A 21,305-nucleotide genomic window follows, 5' to 3' on the forward strand; every position below is an offset into this window, starting at 1 on the left:
CTTCTACTGTAAGGACTGTCTGTAAAAACAAGGATCTCAAATGAGATTTCACGGAAGAAAGAATCACAGCAAAAAAGCCTATCAGAAGGCACAATCGTTTTTGGTGGCCCAGGAACAGAAAGCAGGAACAAACAACCCTTCCCAAAGGTTGCCGTCATGAAACGTACTGCCTAGGTACTAACGGCATGCCGCCTTTGGTATTCTGCCAGGATTGTCCAGGCAACGCTAGGAAGAAGCCTGGCATGGTCCTTTCTAGGGAAGGCAGGAATAGAGGCTGTTTGGAAGCATTTTCAATTTGTAGTAGGAGCCACAGAGTCACAGGAGACATAATAGGAACATGCCCGCCACAGAAAGTCTAAAATATCTCTTTGCACGTGGCAAGGGCAATTGTTTGCTGGCCACTGTGCTGTCTCTGTGGCACACGGGTCTTGAAGATGGCAGCAGGGAAGGCTGCAGCTTTTGCGGAGGAGTGAAAGGTCAGCAGAGGTTTAAATGAGCTTGCCTTGCATCCAGCTGGGCCAGCAGGAGGTCATTAGGAAGATCCAAGGCTCACTTTAGGCTTGACAGAGTCTCTCCCCATGATACAAGGAGACCGTTTTTTGCTCATTGCTCCTCTCCCAGTGTATAAAAAGAACCCCGGGGACAGGAATGACACCGAAGTTTATCTTACTACCAAAGTTTTGCTTGAGGAGGGCACAACCAGCAATTACTCAGGAGGGAGATTTACTTTGTTTGTTTGCTTTGATGGAAAGTAATGGAGATAACTAGAAAAGGCCCTATTGATCTGCTGGCTCTATTGTGAAACCGAACTGAGGAACACTAGGGGAAACAGCTCTGAAGGTTTAAAAGGCAGAAGGGCCTACACAACTCCACTTTATGAAGAATTTTGGGAACAGAGAAGGGAGATTTGATTGGGCATCATGTAGGAAATGAAGCAGTTATCTATTAAGAGGCTCTCCTCTGAGGATTAACACACTATTTGACAGCTAATTACATTAGGGCACATACACTAATAGTTCCCTTGAATTGGTGCTAAGTGGCTCATTTCTTGGAGGTATCGCCTGGCATTTATTGGAAAGCTCTCTCTATAAAAGTTCCCTATAAGTTTCCAAACATAGAGAATGATTGGGGGAAAAAAATGGATGCTGCTATGCTGATAAGGTGGTAACAGGAGGCAGGTAACATGCGTTCACATCTTCACCTCTGTTGTTAATGTATGCAGTGGCTCATCGGAGTAGCTCATGCTAATTTATTCCTGCACACCTGTACAGGGCTAGAAGTCAGGTAATAAGACAAGCAAAAACTATACATCTCTGCTGTTTAGCTATGGCTACCCAGAGGCCTATACAATAACAAATTTAGTTCTGGAGACATCAGCAGGTTTTAACAAACCAAATACAGATGTCTTACTCCATACAAATCAAGAAGTTTACATGTTTAAAGCTGAACTGATTTAACTAACAATCAAAGAGAAAGTTCACACTTGGAATCAATGGTTGCCTCATATTTATTTATAAATCACCCTAGGCAGGTATTATTTTGTTTTAAAATTTATTCATCTGGCTGAACCAACCTCCACACACTTTAAAGACCAAGAAGATGTGCTTACCTTCCTGATAAAATCCATGACGGACTTTAGCAATTACTGCAGGATGGTAACAAGTAAGGAGGGAGGGCAAAGGTCACAAAGATGACAAGTGCTTTCTACACAGACCATCTAGTTTCTGAAAGTCTTTATTTTAACTGACAGTTTTTTAAATTTCCAATCACCAAAGCAAATGCAAATAAAACAACACACTAGGAAATGATGAGGAAAGTCAGAGAAATGGACAGATGTGGATTTGCCTGTTGGTGTGCCTGCCCCCTTATCTGAATAAAAAGTCAATGTATAGGTTTCTCTTATACATAGGTAAGTGACCAGTGAACCACCCTACGGATCAAATACTAAGTCAGAAAGCGAGAAAATGAGCACAGGTAAACTAAGTTCCGCTGAGCACAACTACCACACTTTTATGAACACTGCTGCTCCAGGCCGAAGTATCTCATGCGCATACTTCTACAACCCAGGCTCCTGACAGAAACACAACTCAGCAGGAAAAAAAAATCAAGGGATAAATAAGGAAGAAATCTGACAATCATCTTTAAGCATCAGAGCTCTTCACAGAAGAAATAATTTGCATTTCACTCAGTCACTCAGAATAAAGGTCATTCCCACAGCTAGTTAGTGATTAGGTGAGTGCGCTCGTTGTAGCTTGCCCGTTGTCATTAATGTCAGTAATGACTTCTGAATTGATCAAATACACCATTATTGACAAGTGTACACAGAAGGACACCTTTGATAATGCTGCTGTCTATTGTCATGTCTGACGAACCTTGCCTGTGTGTCCTTCTCTCACTGTGAAACCTAAAGCATAGCATTTACCATCTTTCTATCTCCATCTTACTCACAAGCTTATTAGAAGACCCCCCCACAACCCCCTTGTGTTTGTACCCTCGCCATTAGAAGCTGCTTCCAACTCCTATAAGGTATTGCAGTCTGGAGGACAAGTCATTGGTGAACAGAAGAAAAGAGGAAACTGTTTTAAGTTTTATTACGGGTGTCCTAGGAGCTCTGTGCAATCCAGCTATCACAGGCAGACTTTCCCCAATGGTGCGTCCCCTCTGGTGCTTTATTTGTACAAGGCAGACACTGTGGAGTCAAGGATGGATGAAGCTAGGCTTCTTCAGAATAAAAAGAAATGGTTTGGAGAGAAGAGGTCTGAAGACGACGAAGAAGGGCTTCTTGGAAAAGTCTCTTGGCTAAAGAGAAAGGCAAGAAACTCCTCATTGTTTTAAGGCATTCTAGCTGATTAAAGGAAGACATTAGGATCATGGGCTTTCTGGAGTTTGTGTAGGAGTAAAAGAGAAGATCCCAAAAGATAAGTCTAGGAACAGACAGAGCTGAGACCTGAGGGTCTCTACACAAGGGGCCACACCACCAGCTGACTCATGGGTGGGATGATGCAAAGTCTGAAAGAGGAATTTAATTATGTTCCAAAGTCAACAGCGCCAAGATTCAGGAAGAGGCTGGAAACTCGATGGCATCACCATGACCGTATCTTGTTATTTTGATGGCGGTCTCATATCACTGTGTTAATTTATGTCGTCACGTCAACAGGATGAATATTTTCCTGTGACAAAAATTAAATGCCAAACTTAAAAGTACTAGTTTTATTTAGCTTGGCATCAAAAGATCTGTGTATTTATTTAGAAAGCCAAATTTCAAGTGAGAATAAAAATTTCACACTTTACAATATCTTTTTCAACTTGCACTTTGTCATTTATTATGTGATAAAACTCGAAATGAAGAAGATGAAGTATAATGTGTCAATGTCTTTTGAAGCAGCTCATCTGTGCTCCTGTTTTACTTAGAAGACTACTGGTCTACCTTTCTGTGGGGCTGACACTGGCTAATCTCTCAAGCCCTTACAATAGAATCGGCAAGTAAAATATCCTTTTTCTGTCTGTAAATATTTTCCCTCTGACAAACAAATTCTATCTCAATTGCACCTCCTTTTGTCTTGGGACACAGACACAGTAGCACTTGTGTTTTCCACTGACTGTCCATCGCTGAAAGCACCAGGCTTGGATCCTTATCCTTAGCTATTTATTCCAGTGTTATGAACTGCGCTGTTTCCAGCAAACTAAAATGTGAAAGGAATTCATGCAAATAAGCTTAAATGTTGGCTTGTCTTCAAACACTCCATTTTCATAAATATTTTATGTAAGTTTTCACAAGTCTTTTGTATTTGTTAAAAAATTTCAATGAAAAAAATTTCAATGCATTAACCTTATCATCACTAATATACTATCTGAAATCTGAAACAATGTTATTATAAATCTGGAATGGGTGCTAATAGTCCTAAAGTATAGGTATCTTATCTGACATTCTGTGACACTGGCAATCAAAGCTTGTGACTGGAAATAACTGTAACATCCCGCCCCCCTTTAAAAAATAGAACCACAATAGTGGAAGTAGGAAATCATTTCTTTAAAACCCAGAATTTAGCCCCTTCTGTACCAGTAAAAAGAAAAAAAGCATATGTATACTCATTAAAAAATAGGACTTGTCTTTCATATATGAAAATGTTTCAAAGATAGGTCACTATTTTGCACTGACACTTTTTTTTTTAAGGTTAAGACAGGGTTTTAGCACCCAGCCCACACTGGGGTCTAACTGACTCTCCCCAGCTCCTTCCAAGTGTCGTGATTACAGATTGTGCAGTTATATCAGTCCCAGTGGCACTTTCATTACGTCTGCTTTTCAAAGACTTGAATACAGCTAATAAACTCTAGAATAGGCTGGTGGATCTTTGGAAACTTCATTAATTGTTTTTTCTCTATATATATATTTAAAACGATTAGATAAAATTTTATCTGCAAATATTATTTAAAAAAAAGTTATGGTAGAGCCAAAATGCATATATCCCCTGAAGTAGGAAACACTGGGTGATGGATGACCCTAGTCGGGCCAGGGTATATGTAAAAGACTTGCTCAAAGGCCCATCTTCCACAAGCTAAGTGTCACCTGGCTGCCTACCATTGAACAACCACTTGGACAGCCCATTCACATTGTAATAGAATTAATATAGCCCACGATAGGTTAGGAGCAGCTGCTTCTGCTTAAATCTCCTGGTCTCAGAGCTCCGGCTACATAACTGGAGAGTGATGTCATATGAGGGCTGTACATAATATATTCTAACTGATCCTAGCATATGAACTTAGGCATGTCCCCACTTCTGTGGCAAAGTCTCACACAGATTACATTTTAAGCATGTGCAACTGGACACTATGGAGTTGAAATAGAGAAACCTACTCCACCATACTGTTTTCTCCTGTCAACAACTGGGCCTCATTGTCTTCTGGTAGTGGTAGTTTCACGATTCTTAGAGAATGTTTTGGACACACCAAATGCTCATGAAAGGAATGGTGACATTTCTGGTTATGCCTGCGGTGATGCAGGCTGTTTCCATGTCCTGGACCTATGCTTCTTTCCATCTGTAAATATCTGTTTCTAGATTGGATAAATGTGTGTCTGAAGATAATATATAGGTTTAATTTAAAGGCCACAAGGCAAAGCAGAAGAATGTGTGTGTGTGTGTGTGTGTGTGTGTGTGTGTGTATGTGTGTATGTGTGTGTGTGTGTGTGTGTGTGTGTGTGTGTGTGTGTGTGTGTTGTGACAGAATGGTGGCTTCTAAGGAAAGGTTCATGGGGAGGCAAGGAACTGTGTACCGCTAACTTATTCACATACAGATGCATGGAAACATACGTGTACACATACATATACACATACACAGAGAAACAATGGCGTGCACTGCCAGGTAAGATGACATGACATGACCCTGCATGCTTAATTATGACAAGCACTGACTGCACAAATTCTTCACAGGCACGGCAGTTTGGTGATCACATGGTCAATATGGGCGATCCTTACAGTGCATCAAAAACATCTAACTGTCAAGCCCACCGTGACTGACCCGTCCCCCCACCCTCAGCAGGAGCAGCCAATGAAGATTTACTGACCTGTCTCTGCTTCGACGGGAGGGGAAGGCAGCGTTGCAGCCAGCCACTGTGCACACGTGCATCTCCTTTAAGTGAACGTTCCTGTAATGAAGCTTCACGCTGTAGGAGCTTTTGAAGCTCTTCTTGCACACGTAACAGATTTTGGGGTCTGGACTGGAACACAGGTCCCCTTCAGGGGAGAACTTTTGCGGGCTTCCATAATTCAGAGAGGACGCGAAACTCTCGTGCAGGGCGGCCATGCTAGCACCCCCACCATTGTATAGTCCGTACTGGCTCATGTAAAACATGTCGTAGGTGGGGTCTGCGAATTCTTCCTTTACTTTGATGATGTCCTGGTGAGACGGCTCGCTGTGGTTCTCATCGGGCCTCTCGCTGTTCATCAGGACTTTTTCGCTCACCTCGCTGTGAAGGTGCTCATCCCCTTCCATGGACTCCTCACCGAGTTTAGGCTCTGAAGACTCAGACTCATTCTCATAGTCCCGCTCGGGCTCCGGGTCCTCAGATGTCATACTGTCTGCCCTTCCTATCTCAGTTCTTGAAATGCACCGGGCTCTATTATGCTTAGAAAAGTCCTTCACAGACATGCCTGGGCTCATCTCCTCTTGGGAATGGCAATGATTGTCATGGCTCATGTCGTTGACCACAGTCCCACTGTCGTTAGGGTCATCATCTTCATCATCAAACTCGTCCGCTGTGTCAATGATTTCCTTCTCAATTTTGACAGGCATGCTTGACTTCCTAGGCTTTTTCTTAGGTGCCAGGTCAGCACTGGGCTCATGAGTACCCATCATGACTGCTGGCACTATTGGCTCAGAGGGTGGAGGAGGGTGCTGCTCTACGGTACCACTGGTTGGAATGATGGGACTAGTTGGGAGGGAGGTTGGAGGACTCACCATTTCCCCTGGCGTGAGTAAACTTCTATAAAAAGGAGGAACTGGCTGTACAGTCTTTAGCCCAGAAAATACCAGCTGGCTAGGGAGAGGGTTCTGTAAGACAGGGTCCAGTGGAGGAGTGGTAAAACCCATTGGGGGCCGCCCAGGACTTGTGAGCGTAAGATTGGATTTTGTACTTGCTATGACTGGAGTGGCAGCTCCTGACGTTGCTCGAATTAAATCTTTGTCTCGGTTGTTCCTTAGCATGGGCATATGAAGGCGGGGGTTGGGGTTCGCACTGTGGCGATTCCGGCTTCGAAGGGAACTAAAGACCATGTTGCAACCTTCAATGGTGCATCGATGTTTAATCTTCAGGTGAACAGCATTGTAGTGTATCTTGAGAGTACCTTTGTCATAGAACGTCTTCCCACAAGCATTACAGAACACCCTTCCTTTCCTCGAGGCTGACCCCATCCTCCTCATACGGTGGATCCGGAAGGAGCTCTTTGGGTGCTCACTCTTGCTCAGGTCACTGACGGGGGCAGAATTCTGGATGGGGGAGACACATGCTGGCTCGGTTTTGGGTTCTACATTAGTGATGCTAGTCAGGGCGTTTCTATTGGGTGTCTGGTCACTCTTGTACGGTGTTGGGGATACTTCAGACTCACTGCTCTCGTTGTACTCATTCTGGGTTGAAATGCTCGGCTCCCGTAGCCTCAGTCCGGGCTGCTCTAAAAGCAGCCCATTGGGAGGCAAGCCTAACAGTGGGGCTGAGACAGGGTTTATATACTGGAATGGAAGCAGAAATGCAAGGCTGTTTGGTATGTTTTCAAAATGATGAATGCTGGAGGGATTGCTGTTCTCTAAGTGGGCAAGGAGGCTAGGGCTCCTGGTGCGATTATTGCTCTCGATGAAAGTCCTGATATCCGAGTCCGTCTTTGAAGATGGTACAGCCACGGCCTGCCCTTCTTTCTCCTGAATTGCCATCAGCTCCACAATGGATTTGGTTTCCCCAAACCGCAGAAACTGCTGAAGGGTGATGATTTCCTCTTCTCGAGACATGATAGCCCAGCGGTCCAGTACTTTGCCAGCAGCGTCCTACAGGCCACATCAAAGAAACAACAAAGACAAACACAAAGACTTATTGATTGTGCATAATTATTCAGTGCAACTGAAGGTGCTCTGGCAGCTTCTGAGACACAGAGCGCAGGAGCAGAAAATGGCATGCGAGCGGTGTTAATAAAAGTTAACACACGAAGCAAACTTTTCTGCCATGCAAATGTAGCAATTACAGTCACAGTTATAGAAACAGATTGAGTTTAATAATGTCAAAGCAAACAAAATGGAGACCACTGGGGCTCTGTGATCTAAAATGCCTTCAGTACTGCCATTTGAACAACTATGATCTATGCTACTATTTAGCATATATTAGTATAAGATGTGAACTCTTGCTGTGCAACCTAGTATAAACACAAAAAATTGTAGCCTAATCTTTGTTAAATCATGACACCATCAGAAAGAATTAAGTATAGTTGATGAAAATGTACTTCTTCGACTCAAGCAGACACGACACTGGATTCAAGGATGGGAGATTCCTTTAAATGGGAGTCATGTGCCTTTTGGAAAAAAATAGGTAGAATAGCATTTCCCCCCTCATAACTCCATCACTTCCCTGCCCATTGTCTTTTTAAAATGGCTGTATTTTAATGCTGGCTAAGGGTAGGCAATTTCATGAGGTGGAATAAAGGAAGCATCACTCGTGAAAGGCAACTTTTCTCTTCTTGAAAACTGGTTGTAATCCAGCCATTTGAAGTGTGCGGTACACTTAAAGTATATGGCATTTTAGGATTTTGTTGTAAAGGACTGGAATAGCTATTTTGAAAAGCAAGCATGTGATGGCTTTAAATAGAATAAACATGTAAAAAGTTGTCTGTCAGCATCCTCCTCTGATGGCAAAAGGTGTCCACAGAGACTACACATCAGCAATCATCAGACTATGTGTTGTTAAATATACATTAAAAAGCATTTCACATTTTCATTTTTGCTAGTAACTCTGAGATTTGCCTGGAGGTAGGACTTAAGAATCCTGCAACGTAATGTCAGGCAATCCATTTCACCACGAGCTGAGAAAAATCTATTCAAACAGTTAAATAATGACTAGGAGAATTTTTTTTAAGGCATCATCTCTTACCCCCACCAGAATCAGGGATCTTTGCTGCCCTCTGTACATGACACTTGCTCCAACTCTGACCATCACCGTAAGAAAGTACAAAACCATCTAGAAAAACAAAATGGTGCTGGGGGAGTCGGGGAAGTGGTTGAGCTGTAGGAAATTGGTTAGTATGCGTGGGGCCCTGGATTCAGTACCAAGACAAACTTGAAAATGACAATACTCTTACTAATGACAAAGACAAAAATCATAACTTTACACTGGAGAAATCCAGTAGACGCGGCCTTGAGAAACTAATCAACGTTGACACCAATGCAGGAAGGTATATCGGCATCTTGTACTCTTGATAGCACGTGGTGACTAGGAAGGGTGGCCATATGAACATTTTTCTTCAACCCAATCCTGAGAAAGGATCAGGAAAAGCAAACCTGGGGGGCAGTCTATAAGATACTATGTAAAACTCTTCACAGTGTGAGGTTAGTAATTTCTTCTTTGGAAAACATCAGTGACCGGGCAGGAGGGGTTACGATGTAAATGTGTGGTCCCAGGGTCCACATTAGCAAGAAAGTGAGCTGAACGTGCAGGAAGACTCTAGATTTGATAACAGTACTCCATCGCTCTTGGTTCCCTCATTTCAACAAGTGTGTCATGATCACACAAGATGCTACTCTAGGGAAGCTGAATGAGGATAAAGGAACCATCACCAGTGTTTTTTGTTTGTTTGTTTTTGTTTTTGTTTGTTTGTTTTGTTTTGTTTTTTTGCCAATGGGAAAAGTCCATCCTCAGCCTTTGGGTACGAACTTCCCTCTGGACATTGTCATGTTCCGAATCATCAGAGCTAGTGTGAGTGGGTGGGTATCCATCACTTATCTGATTTACTTTTTAAAAGCAGCTCTGTTAAGCTATGTACCATCCCTCAAAGCAGTTTATATAGTCAGCATGTGTAGCTATCCATCTACGTGAAAGCTGTCAAAATGCTTGTCCTTTTCTTATTGAATAGAAATAATTCCCTAAGATGAAATGTTCTTATGATCTCTCTGGCTAAAGTCAGCATACAGTGCCGTGGGTGGCTAGGAGCCTCAGAAGAGTCTGGAGTACTCCAACAGCTACTAACACCAACACTAACACTAACACTAACACTAGCACTAACACTAACACTAACACTAGCACTAACACTAACACTAACACTAACAGCTACTGATGTTACTCAGAGCCTTGTATTTGGACTGTGGGGAACAAAAGGAAATGTTGGTGCTGTAGGAATGCAAAAAAAAAAGTATATTATGATTTTAAATACATTATTTCATTGACAGCACCACCCTATCTCCATGGCACCATGATCACATGCAGAGTACGGGGAATGTTAAACAGATTAGAAATCAAAAGTGAAGTGTATGACCATGTGTGAGGGTTCTGAGAAGCTCTCTTGGAGTCTAAGACTTGAACGCCAAAATTCTGATGCTTCAGTGACTAGCTGTTTCCACAGTACTTACTGAACACCATTCTGTGATACACTAGAGCTAGGATAATAAGTAGATCTTTTTTAGAACAAGGCTTCTCTAAAAGTATGTATTGCTTTCTTTTACACCATTTCTTCTGGCTGTCAGCTGCCTCTTGTGATTGCTCTTTTCTGTTATGCTAAACCCCAGTCTGAGCAATGTATAAACATATCTTCTTCAGGTTCTGCCTAAGCATCCCAAACCTAAAACTACAGCGCTACATACAGACATACACAGATCGAATTATTAAAGGAGCCACAGAAACCATAGCAACCAATAAAAACCATCACTGAAACCACCACCATCCTCTCACTCCCCTCACCTTCCCATCTGTCTCTCCCCATGGTACACAGCCATCCTATGTGGTTTATTTTTTTTCTTCCAGCTGCTACAATGCCTGTTCCTTTTCACAAGCACTGCCTTTCAGAAGTCTGTTAGTTCTGAGTACCTACCTCTGCCAAAATTAAGGCTATAGCATTAAAGCTACTTAATTTTTAATTTGGGCTTTAAAAAATTTCCAGGTAAGGAAGATTCAGATCTTTGTCACTAGTCCGAGTCGCAAAAGATAAGATTGATCTGTTAAGTTAAATGCAAGGTATAAAGACAGTACAGCATAATGTCTGCTAATGAATACTCTCAAGAACAGCACACATTTCTTGAGTTCAATGTCAGGGTACCCTCTAGGTCTTCACAATACGAAGGCCCACAGCAGATCTTTCCCCCAAAGTTTTCATTCATATTTGATCACATTACCTAGTAACTATCACATCTGTCAGAGTAAAAATAGGGTGGGGTGTAAGGAGTCCACAGGCTCCTTGCTAAGACCAGTTCAGTTTTAGTGTATTTATGGAGAAGCTGGTTTAAGAGAACACTAAATCATCAAAAGTAGTGAGAAAGGCATTTATTGAAACGCTCTGCAACAGAAGCACATATTGTCTTGTTCAGGGACTCTCATTCAGTGGCTGAGATCAAAATGGTTTTTTTCCCCCGAGACAAGGGTTTCTCTGTGTAGCCTTGGCTGTCCTGGACTCGCATTGTAGACCAGGCTGGCCCTGAACTCACAGGGATCCACCTACCTCTGCCTCCTGAGTGCTAGGACTAAAGGCATGCACCACCACTGCCCGGTCCAAAAAATTTTTTTAAAATAATAATTTAGAACAGTGGTTTTCAACCTTCTTGATGCTGGGACCCTTTAATACAGCTCCTCATGTTGTGACCCTCCAACCATAAAATTAATTTTGTTGGTACTTCATAACTATAACTCTGCTACTGTTATTAATTGTAATGTAAATATTTGTTCAGGAAGAGACCTAATACTTGACTCCAAAAGGGTTATGAACCACAGGTTGAGAACCACTGATTTAGATGAACCAGTGTCAGCCTGAAGGCTTTGTAAACAAACAAACAAACAAACAAACACCAAAAAAAATGAACTTCAAGTAATTTAACACAGCTATTAACCATCTGGAAACTTTTAGGGCAACCTGATTCTACCACTTTAACTACAGGCATGAATTTTTCTTAGTAATTTATTTTTATTGTGCTTAAATATTGATTCAAGATTGATTAGGGGAAAAATTAGGCTACCTTCATGTTTGAGAAGTAAATATGATCAAATAAACTTTATCAAGTGATCAGGAATCATTAAAAATTAGATACTACCATGGAATGAGTGCTAGCAAAGCAAAAGTACAGTCTTGTAGTCTTGTAGGTGAAGACCACCATTGACAAATTCATAACAAGGCATTCGTCTTATACACATACACATTAAAGTCTAAGTAAAAACTGGCCCCCGGACTTCCTCTCTAGTTGGTGAATCAATTCCCTTAGGCTTTTCCATTTGTAACCAGAATTCACTGGCCTGCAACCCATTAGATTGGGAAATAATATTTTCAAAATGACAATAATATGATTTGCACTGTTAGTTAAATGCAAGGTATGATTACAAGTATTGGTTTTCTGTAAATAACTGGCTATACTATTACTTTTTAAAGTTGAGAAACAACAAGTAGTCAAGCATTAAAAACCTGTTTTATCAGGGTCAGAAAAAGTCTAAACCACATAAACATGAGCATTTAACCATGTTATACAAAACAACATCCTTCAGTTTCACTGGAACTGTCATATTCCTTATTGAAATCTGTCTGCTCTTAAATAGCTTTTCATTGTGTTTTGCTGTTGTTGTTTGTTTTTATGATAGGGACTAAACCCAGGGTATTGAGTAAGCCAAGCAAATGCTCCCCACCTGAAGTGCATGCCCAGCCGAGAAGAGTGATTTTTAAACACTGTTTGTTTTTAGCTGCCATGGTTTCAATGGTTCACACTGATCCTCTCCACAAGGCCTCTTACAAGACTTGTGGTTTCCAGATAAAGTGGGAGGTTGGCTGGTTAATCTCATTTGGGAAGATGGGCAATACAGAAGGAAAAGCTGTAGTAAGAGAGAGAAGAGACCAGCTAAGTGGTCTTGGGATGTACTACCAAGTTATCTCAAGAGCAGAATAAGAATGTTTGTAGCAGGCCACTAACCATGTCATAGTACAGAGGACAGATAACAGTCTTCCTTTTATTCATGGAAGACTATGAACAAGACAGCAAATGCAACACATATTGAAAGTATTCTCACTCAGTATTATTTAAAATTTAAGAGGTAAGCAATACTGAGAAAGAAATAAGAGAAACCACCAAATTCACTGTAGTCTAAAAAATATCATGGACAAAATCTAATGAAGAAAGTGAAAGACTTACAGAATGCAAACGTTAAGAAATCGAAGACATTAAAGAAGATACCAACCTTGGATGCAGGCAGAGTTGATGGCCAAACTCTGCCAAGACAGAGTAAGCAAGTCCTCAATAGTTCCTGCCTCACAAATATGTCTATATTGGGCTAGAAGGCTGAAGATGATTCTCCAATGGTATAGAGAGTTTTGAGTGACTGCTCAGGTAACAAACTGTCTCGGTCATCTTCTCATTTGGGAAGCTGCTAACCTGCATTCTCTGTATACTCGGGTAATTAATTTTATTCCTTCTCAAGTCTTTGATATGGTTGAAGACCAGATAGCTAAGTTTTACACTTAAGCTTAGTTGTTTAGGGGTTAAGATGTTTTTAGGTATACGGAAATGTTTTAAGTTGGTAATGAGGAGATATGATAGATACTGATTTACATTTAGAATTTTAGACATACCAAGATAGGAAAGATATTTTCTTCAAGGCTGCCAAATACAAATAGCCAAAACACTAAAAATGTAACACTTATATAATTCCTGATTGTTTCATGGTTCTTCTTGCTGTAGGTAGATTGTTTTACATATGTATAATAATATAAATGTATATGTAAAAATAAAATAATATTTAATAATAACAAAGAAGATACCAGAGATGGAAAGACCTTCCATATTCATAGACTGGTAGGATTAATATTGTGAATGACCATCCCATCAAAAGAAATCTACAGAGCCATTGCAAACCCCATCAAAATTTAATGTCATTCTTTAAAGAATTTGAAAAACAATCTTAAAATTCAAATGGAAGCACACAGGCTAACCAAAGCAATCCCAAGCAATACAAATACTGCTGGGCTATCACAATTCCTAATTTCAAGTTCTACTAGAGAGCTGCTGTAGTAAAAACTTCTTTCCTTGGCAATTAGGGAAATGAAAGCTAATAATTATTTGAGATTTCATCTTACCCCATTCTGAATGGCTAGGATGGAGAAAACAAAAGACAACAAATGCTGGCGAGGATGTGGGGAAGGTAGAACCTTCATACACTGTTGATGGGAATGAAAATTGGTGAGGCCATTGTAGAAATCAGTGTGATGCTTTTTTTCACCCCAGAAAATTAGAAGCTTCCATACAACTCAAGTATAACATTCCTGGGTAAACCTCAAGAGTCCATACTTCAGAGATACATGCTCATCCATATTCATAGCTGGTCTATTCAAAATAGTGAGAGCATGTTAGGACATTGAAACAGCCTAGATGTCCATCAACTGATGAATGTGTAATGAAACTGAGGTGCCTATATGCGATGAAATTTTATCCACCTGTAAAGAAAGATAACATTATGAATGTGTAGATAAACGAACAGATCTGTAAAACTTTTTAACTAAGTCATGTAACCCAGACACAGAAAAACAAATGTTTCATTTATATGTGAATCTTAAGTGTCAAATCTTTAGATTTGTGTACTTAATTTGAAGTAGGATCCAAGGAACTAGAAAGTGAGCACTAGTGGGATGGAGAAAAGACCTTAAGTGAGAGGACACTGTAGACCACCAGTGACATGAATGGTGACGAGTAAGAAAGGGGTGTGTTGGGTAGTTTTATGCCAACTTAACATGAGCTTGATCATCTAAATGGAGGGAACCACGATTGAGAAAATGCCCCCACAAGATCCAGCTTTAGGAAATTCTCTTAATTCATGATAGATGAAGAAGGGCCTAGCCCATTGTGGGTGGTGCTATCTTTGGGATGGTGGTCCTGGATTCTATAAGAAAGCAGGCTGAGAAAGCCAGTAAGCAGCACTACTCCATAGTTTGTGCCTTAGCTCCTGCCTCCAGGTTCCTGTCATTTTTGCATTCCTGTCTTGATTCCCCTTAGTGATAGACTGTAATGTAGAACTGTAAGCTGAAACAAGCCCTTTTCTTCCCAAGTTGCTTTTGGCCATGGGGCTGTATATCAGCAATAGAACCCTAACTAAGGTAACTGGAGGCCCCAAACAACACATGATTTTCCCACTGTGTATGTTTGCATATCAGAACTTGAATGTATGACACTATTGTTGAGGACACCAAACACATTGACACATTGGTCATAGGGCATGGAAAAATAAAGTTAGTACTAACCAGAAAGCTTCTTGCTGGCTAATTCTCAGAGTACTTGAAGCTGCTCTGTGGGCTTCTGGAGGTAAAAAGTTATTAATAATATGACTCTGCTGTAAATCCTGGGATGTGCCATAATGACTAGCATGGCAAGACATGCTCATGAGGTGCAACAGTGGCATAAACATTACAGGGGTAACTAATCACTTTCTGATTGGGTTTAAAGTCGGCTCCATAGGAAGGAATGCATGCTTTGTAAATTTGGCCAAGAACCCATGGCTGGGGAACTTGTAGACTCCAGGAGTGAACAAACTAGTATTATTCTTCTAAATGGACACTGTATTAAAGCAATCTTTAAATTCATATTTCTGTATTATTAGATTAGTGCATTACTCAGAGCTTATCAGAGAAGTTTCTTTGTCCAGTTGATGGAGGGGGGAGGGTTAATGCAGAAATTCACAGCTGGCCAAGTATAGAGAATAACGATTAGAATACACAGCCAACCCTGGAAATCTATCCATCCAAAAGCTTAGAGACTGTCATGGGAAAAGAGATGGAAAGACTGTATGAGGCAAAAGTCAGGAAGGGTTGAAGAAAAGGAGTCTTTGGACACAACAGAACCATGGCACTCATGAACTCACATCGGCTCTGTGGTTTACTTCACAAGACCTGCACAAGATCAAGCCACTCAACACTGGAGAATGGAGTTGGGGGAGGGGCTCAGGAGTCCCTGCAAGTGAAGACCAATGGACAGCTAATGGCTTCCGGTGGAGGGAGAGCCAGTTTTCTTTAGTGGTGTGGCTTCTTCTAGGCTGGCCATACATTAGTGGGTGGGTCCACACCAAGAAGTGTATGTATAACACAAACTGGAGTTGATGGGCTAGTAAACTTAATAAAATAGACATTAAGTTGGGGAGTGGATTAAGGAGGTGAGGTGAGAGATGATCAGCAAGGTGTTAAGGGGTGAATTGGGGATGTATATGATCACAATATTGTTACATGAAATTCTCAAATATTAATAAAATATTTTAAAAGTAAGCACATAATTTAAAGAGAAAGATTCAATCTTTCTATTAACAGAATAGGAAAAAAAAAAAAAAGAAAAGAAATTCTCAGCCAAAGTTAAGTCATAAAAGAAAGTCCACTAATGGTTAGTTTAAAATTAAAAAATCTTCTATGCATTTAGAGTTTTACATTAAAACGGCACCAAAGTCTTAGGGCTGCTGCTGACTTATAGCAAAACTGGAGCTTTATGAGATGTGTTTTGGTTTCAAGTCTAGATTTGCATGGCAAGCTTTATTAGAAGAGTTCATCACAACTGCACTGACAATTGGTTTTCATGACCAGGTTCCTATGGAGATTTTATATTCATTTTCTTGTAGGTTAATACAAGTATCAAGGCAAGATGCATGACTTAGACAGAAGGTATAGAAATTATGTGATTTCAAGCCCACTTAAGCTTAAGTACCCTAGCAGGTAAAGTTTAACAGTTATTGCAAAGTTAAAACCAATGAGACCACTTACATAATATATTTTGTCACGTTTTCTAGATATTTAAGTCCTAAAGGCAAACAAGTTGTGGGATAGTTGTCCAATGGAATACTACTAGGCAATACAAAGTAATAAAAATTTAATACATACTACAACATAGATAACTTTGCAAAGCACTGTTGATCAAATCCCAAATAAATACTTACTCACCCAACCCAGATACAAAAATTCAGAGAAAAAAAGATTACATGAACAGACTGCTGACTGCAGCAACCAGGGGCTGAAGATGTGGAAAGGAACTGACTGGGAACAGCATTCTGGAACTCTCTGAGCTAATGATAATGTTTTGTCGTAATTGTGTGTTTAAGTGTCTGTACAAATTGTATGCATAGCTAGACCTTGTTGTTTTTAAAGCAGACTTTGGTGAACTTGGTTCTGAAGTTACATTATGTAAATTGTATGACATCCTACATTTACAAACTTCTGCCTACTAAATTATACTGTGACTATAATACAAGCACATATAGTCCTACTTTCTGTTAGTAAGCTGTGGAAGGCAATCTGTAAGATGAGGACTACTGGTGAAATTTTCTAACTTACAACAAAGACAATTTTTGTTAATATTCTAGACATGAAGTGACAGTGCTACAGCACTAATTTCTAGACTTATTTATGTTGTGTACGTGTGACAATGTCTGGGTTTATGTGAGCCACAGCACACAAATGTAGGTCAGAGGAAAACCTATAAATGTTGGTTCTCTCCTTCTACCAAGTGAGTACTGGGGAGGGAGCTCAGACAGTCAAGGCTTGTCAGCAAGTGCCTTTACCCACTGAGCCATCCCATTGACTTTCAAACATGAATTTAGAAAGTTCTATTTATGTTAGGGCAAACACTACATATTTTTATTAATGGGAATATACTCAGAGCTAATACCAGAGTGTGGTAGACATCATGATCCATGTACACACACTTTACACTGAGACATCGATGTACTCTTTCCACTTGTCCCCTCTTGTCTTCAAGCTAGCCTTATCTTTAGAAGTATTATGTGTCAGAATACAAGCCAGGAATTAGGAAATATATCAATATGGGTTCACAAGAGGAGAATGTGGTGAGTTCAGAGCATTATCTGAACTAAAACAAGTAGGGGCATGTCATTAACTTTGTAGATGGAGAAAGGCTGGTGTCCTGGTTAGGGTTGCTATTGCTTTAACAAAACAACGTAACAAAAAAAAAGTTGGGGAGAATAGGGTTTATTTGGCATACACATCCTGATCATAGTCTCCTGCTGAAGGAGAAGGACAGGAACCTGGAAGCAGGAGCTGATGCTGAGGCTATGGAGGAGTGCAGGTTATTGGTTTGCTCCCCATGGCTTGCTCAGCCTGCTTTCTTATAGAACCCAGGACCATCAGCCAAGGGATGGTATCACCCACAGTGGGCTGAACCCTCCCCTATCAATCCCTAACTGAGAAGATGCTTTACGGTTGGATCTTGCGGGAGCAATTCTCAATTGAGATTCCCTTCTCTCAGATAACTCTAGTTTGTGTCCATTGACATAAGACCAGCCAGCACAGTTGGCCACAGGTGGCTTTAGGTAAGACAGTTGCAGCAGTTTGAGGAAGACATGTCTTTGGGTACCAGAAACAGCTTTGAAGAAACAGCTTAAACAGTCACAAACTTTGAGTACTCTTCCATTCTACTGAGACATAACCATAAGTCACTAAAACTAAAGACCCATGAACATGGAAGAAGGAAATACTTCAATGTCAAATTATCACTCTAAAGCTGAGCCAACTTTTTAAGCTCTTATTTTAGCATCAAATCTTAACTGTTCTGGAAACTCTGATACTTCAGAACCATTCTACCTCCTTTTTTAAAAAGTTATGTTTATCTCACTAATTTATTTGACTTGGCATTCTTAAGTGTTCATGGACCAATGTTTGTGTGTATGCATGCCTGTATGTGTGTGTATACAAGTATGTATGCACACAAACAAAAAGGAAGATAAAGAAAATGGTAACAAAATTTTTTGTTTGAATAGATTCTGGGAACTACTTGGGGAAAGTTTTTAAGCAATGTTGTGATAATTTCTGAGAAACACTTGAAGTCATGTGGGAAAGGATCTTGGCATGCTCGTTTGTTTTAGTAAATTTTACATTTAAACATATTTCTTCTGGGTACAGCCTAAGAGAGATGTGCCCCTTGTATGCACAACATACAGCAGAGCAGTTTGGTTGTGTAAGTAAACAAAACTTAAGACTACTTTCTGGTCACACAGAGCTCTTTTATGCGACTGCTGTTCTAGCTTTTGAAGCTAATGTTTCCAGGAGGCCAGCTGTAACAACTGTAATATCTGGAGGCAGACTGAAACATACTCATTCATACCGTGACTACACCAAATGGTTCACATTAGACTTGACTTTTAAAGGATCAACATTTGTTTTGGGTACTGAAAACCCTACTCAATTTCTGTGACGTGGAAACTTGTGTTTTGCAGAATTTCTCAAGAGCATATTTCACCTTCAAATTACAGTGTTGACCCATTACATCCTCATGTTCTCCTTGCTTGTATCTAAAAGATATATCCCTTGAGAAAAAAAACAATCAAGATGTAGTATAGACAGAAAGACAGACATAATAAAATAAAACTCACAAGTGGATTCTACTTGTTGTATTTTCCCACATGGTTATCTTTTGGAAATAGACATGTTTTCCTCATCTGAGCCATACAGTCTTTGTCGTGAAATAAGTGTGTCAACATCAGAGCTTTCTGTGCTTGCAGAAACTGATACTAAATTCAATACATCACTACATGAAACATTGGACTCAAAAGCATCTTCCTATTCGTCCTCTCTTACCTCCAAGGAATAGTTACAGAAACACCCACAATTGATTAGAATGTTAAAGCTCTCACAAAACTTTGCATTGTAGAATCTTCTGTCGAGATGAGGAGTCTTACTAGTCCTCATTAGATGACATGCTAACACTGAAACTTGTCCTCTATATTTTCAAGTTACCTATAGTTATTTAAATCAAACCTGAGAAAATTTGAAAGATACCATATGTTTTCATATTTAATAAAAGAAATAAGGAGTTTCAAAAAACCCTCAAATTTAAATTCTGAAACTTAAGACTGACTCCATTGCCTCTTTCAACCACTGAGCTAATGTCTAATTCTGAAAATCCCAAGTTCTAAATTAGTAATTGTAGCATATAAGTCTCCTGCCCCAACTTTAGGCACAAAACAACTAATTCTGAACTAGTCTATGGGTTAAAATATACTTTGCATCAAATAGTTGCACATTTTGATTATTCTTAATATAATAGAATTACTCCTACTTGGAGAACGATATAATTAAGAGCATGTCTGAAGGACGCCTAGAAATTCCAGTCTTGGCTTTGCCAATGACCAGCTATGCAACTACTAAATCACCGAGGCCCCACTGTAGTTTCCCCATATGTAAGCAAACACCTTACTAGTACCAGGTTCAGACCCCCACTATTGGATCATCTGTGTCTAGTCTTAACGTGTAATGATTTTGAATTAAAATATTTTAAACACTGGCATTTTTAGTTTTTAACTAACTTATTTTCATAATATGAGTATTCATAACTGAAGGCATTCATTTTTTTTTCTCAGAGTCTTAGATTTTCTTGAATTTGGGATCCTGCTGCCTCCCACATCCTGCCTTGATGATTGTGTTTGGACAGTTCACCTATGATATAATTAATGATGCTGCCTCTTCTAGATTAGTTTTGAGATCTAGCTAATTACATGACCAGTTTAGTGATAACTTCACCTAAAACTTGGACAACTGTCCTTATAAGTTCATAGATAGCCTTGAGATGCCTGTCCACCCCATGGTCCTCCTGCCCACCCCATTAACCAATAAAGCATTGAAGGGCTTTTGAAAATTCTGCAACTTGAAGGTTAAATTGTATCATTTTTTCGGTTAGGCATTAATAAATCCATAGATACTTGTTTGTAGTCTCCAACAGATTGAGTGGTTCTGACAGTGGCAGTAATGTATACAAGACCCTCTCCTCAATTAAACTCTTTAGATAGATACGGGGTATTCACACAGACACCATTGAGAATCCAGCGAGAAAGTCATCTATGTTCAGAATGGAGAGGGGATGGTTTAAAATCCACAGAGAAAACACTAGACACGGGAGGAAAGAGTTGGGTTTGCCCACAAATGACCCTGTGTTCTTTTCCTCTTGGACATAAAGATGAAAGCTCATGTCCTGGGGCAGCCGTAAATCTGCTGGCTGTGCAGTAAACCCAGCTTGCAGGGCTCTTCTGACATTCTTGCTCTGGGGTGTGTATTTCTAGCTTTGCTCCCTTTCTACAAAGTTCTGTCCCTCCATTTCAAGGCAGACTCCGGTTGGCAGGGCACTGCGGGGCTTCACATTTCTAAGCAGTTGTGTCGGGGATCCTGTGTCTTTCCATAACGCTTGATGAAGATCCAAACCGGACCCCAAAAATGTTTCCCTGTAGGGGGTCATTTACATATCAGATAAGGTTCAAAACCTCCACACAATTCACAGGCACAGTCTTTAATCTTCGTTCTACTTGCACGTTCTTGATACTGAACCAGGGCTTTCAAAGCTTGAATGGATGCTTCCAATTCATGTAATACACCTGGAACTGTTCTTCACAACAGAGGCAGGCTGAGCCACCCAAAGGACCTTTAACATATTCATTATCATGCATGAGAGCAGGACCAAGGACCAAGTGTGTGACTGAACAGAAAGATGTATTGAGAGATTAAAACTTCTGTTCTCTGGGCATAAGAACAGCACTAGAACACAAAGATTAATTTCCTACTTTAGCATTCATCAGGGAACAACACATTATTACTTGTAACATACACAAGGCTGTTGAT

At 40.3% G+C, this 21,305-nt stretch overlaps 1 protein-coding gene across 9 annotated transcripts in view; it reads right to left on the minus strand.

Annotated features, from left to right (window-relative positions):
- Positions 1 to 21,305, minus strand: part of BNC2 (basonuclin zinc finger protein 2) — a 414,736-nt gene that overhangs the window by 12,643 nt on the left and 380,788 nt on the right. For all 9 annotated transcript variants that reach the window (XM_084787363.1, XM_084787366.1, XM_084787365.1 and 6 more), the window contains one exon: positions 5,564 to 7,533. In XM_084787363.1, the coding sequence (XP_084643489.1) occupies positions 5,564 to 7,533 (1,970 nt within the window). The remainder of the gene's footprint in view (positions 1 to 5,563; positions 7,534 to 21,305) is intronic.

Source organism: Acomys minous (genome assembly GCF_964271855.1).
Source record: "Acomys minous genome assembly, chromosome: 1".
NCBI classification, from domain to species: Eukaryota; Metazoa; Chordata; class Mammalia; order Rodentia; family Muridae; genus Acomys; species Acomys minous.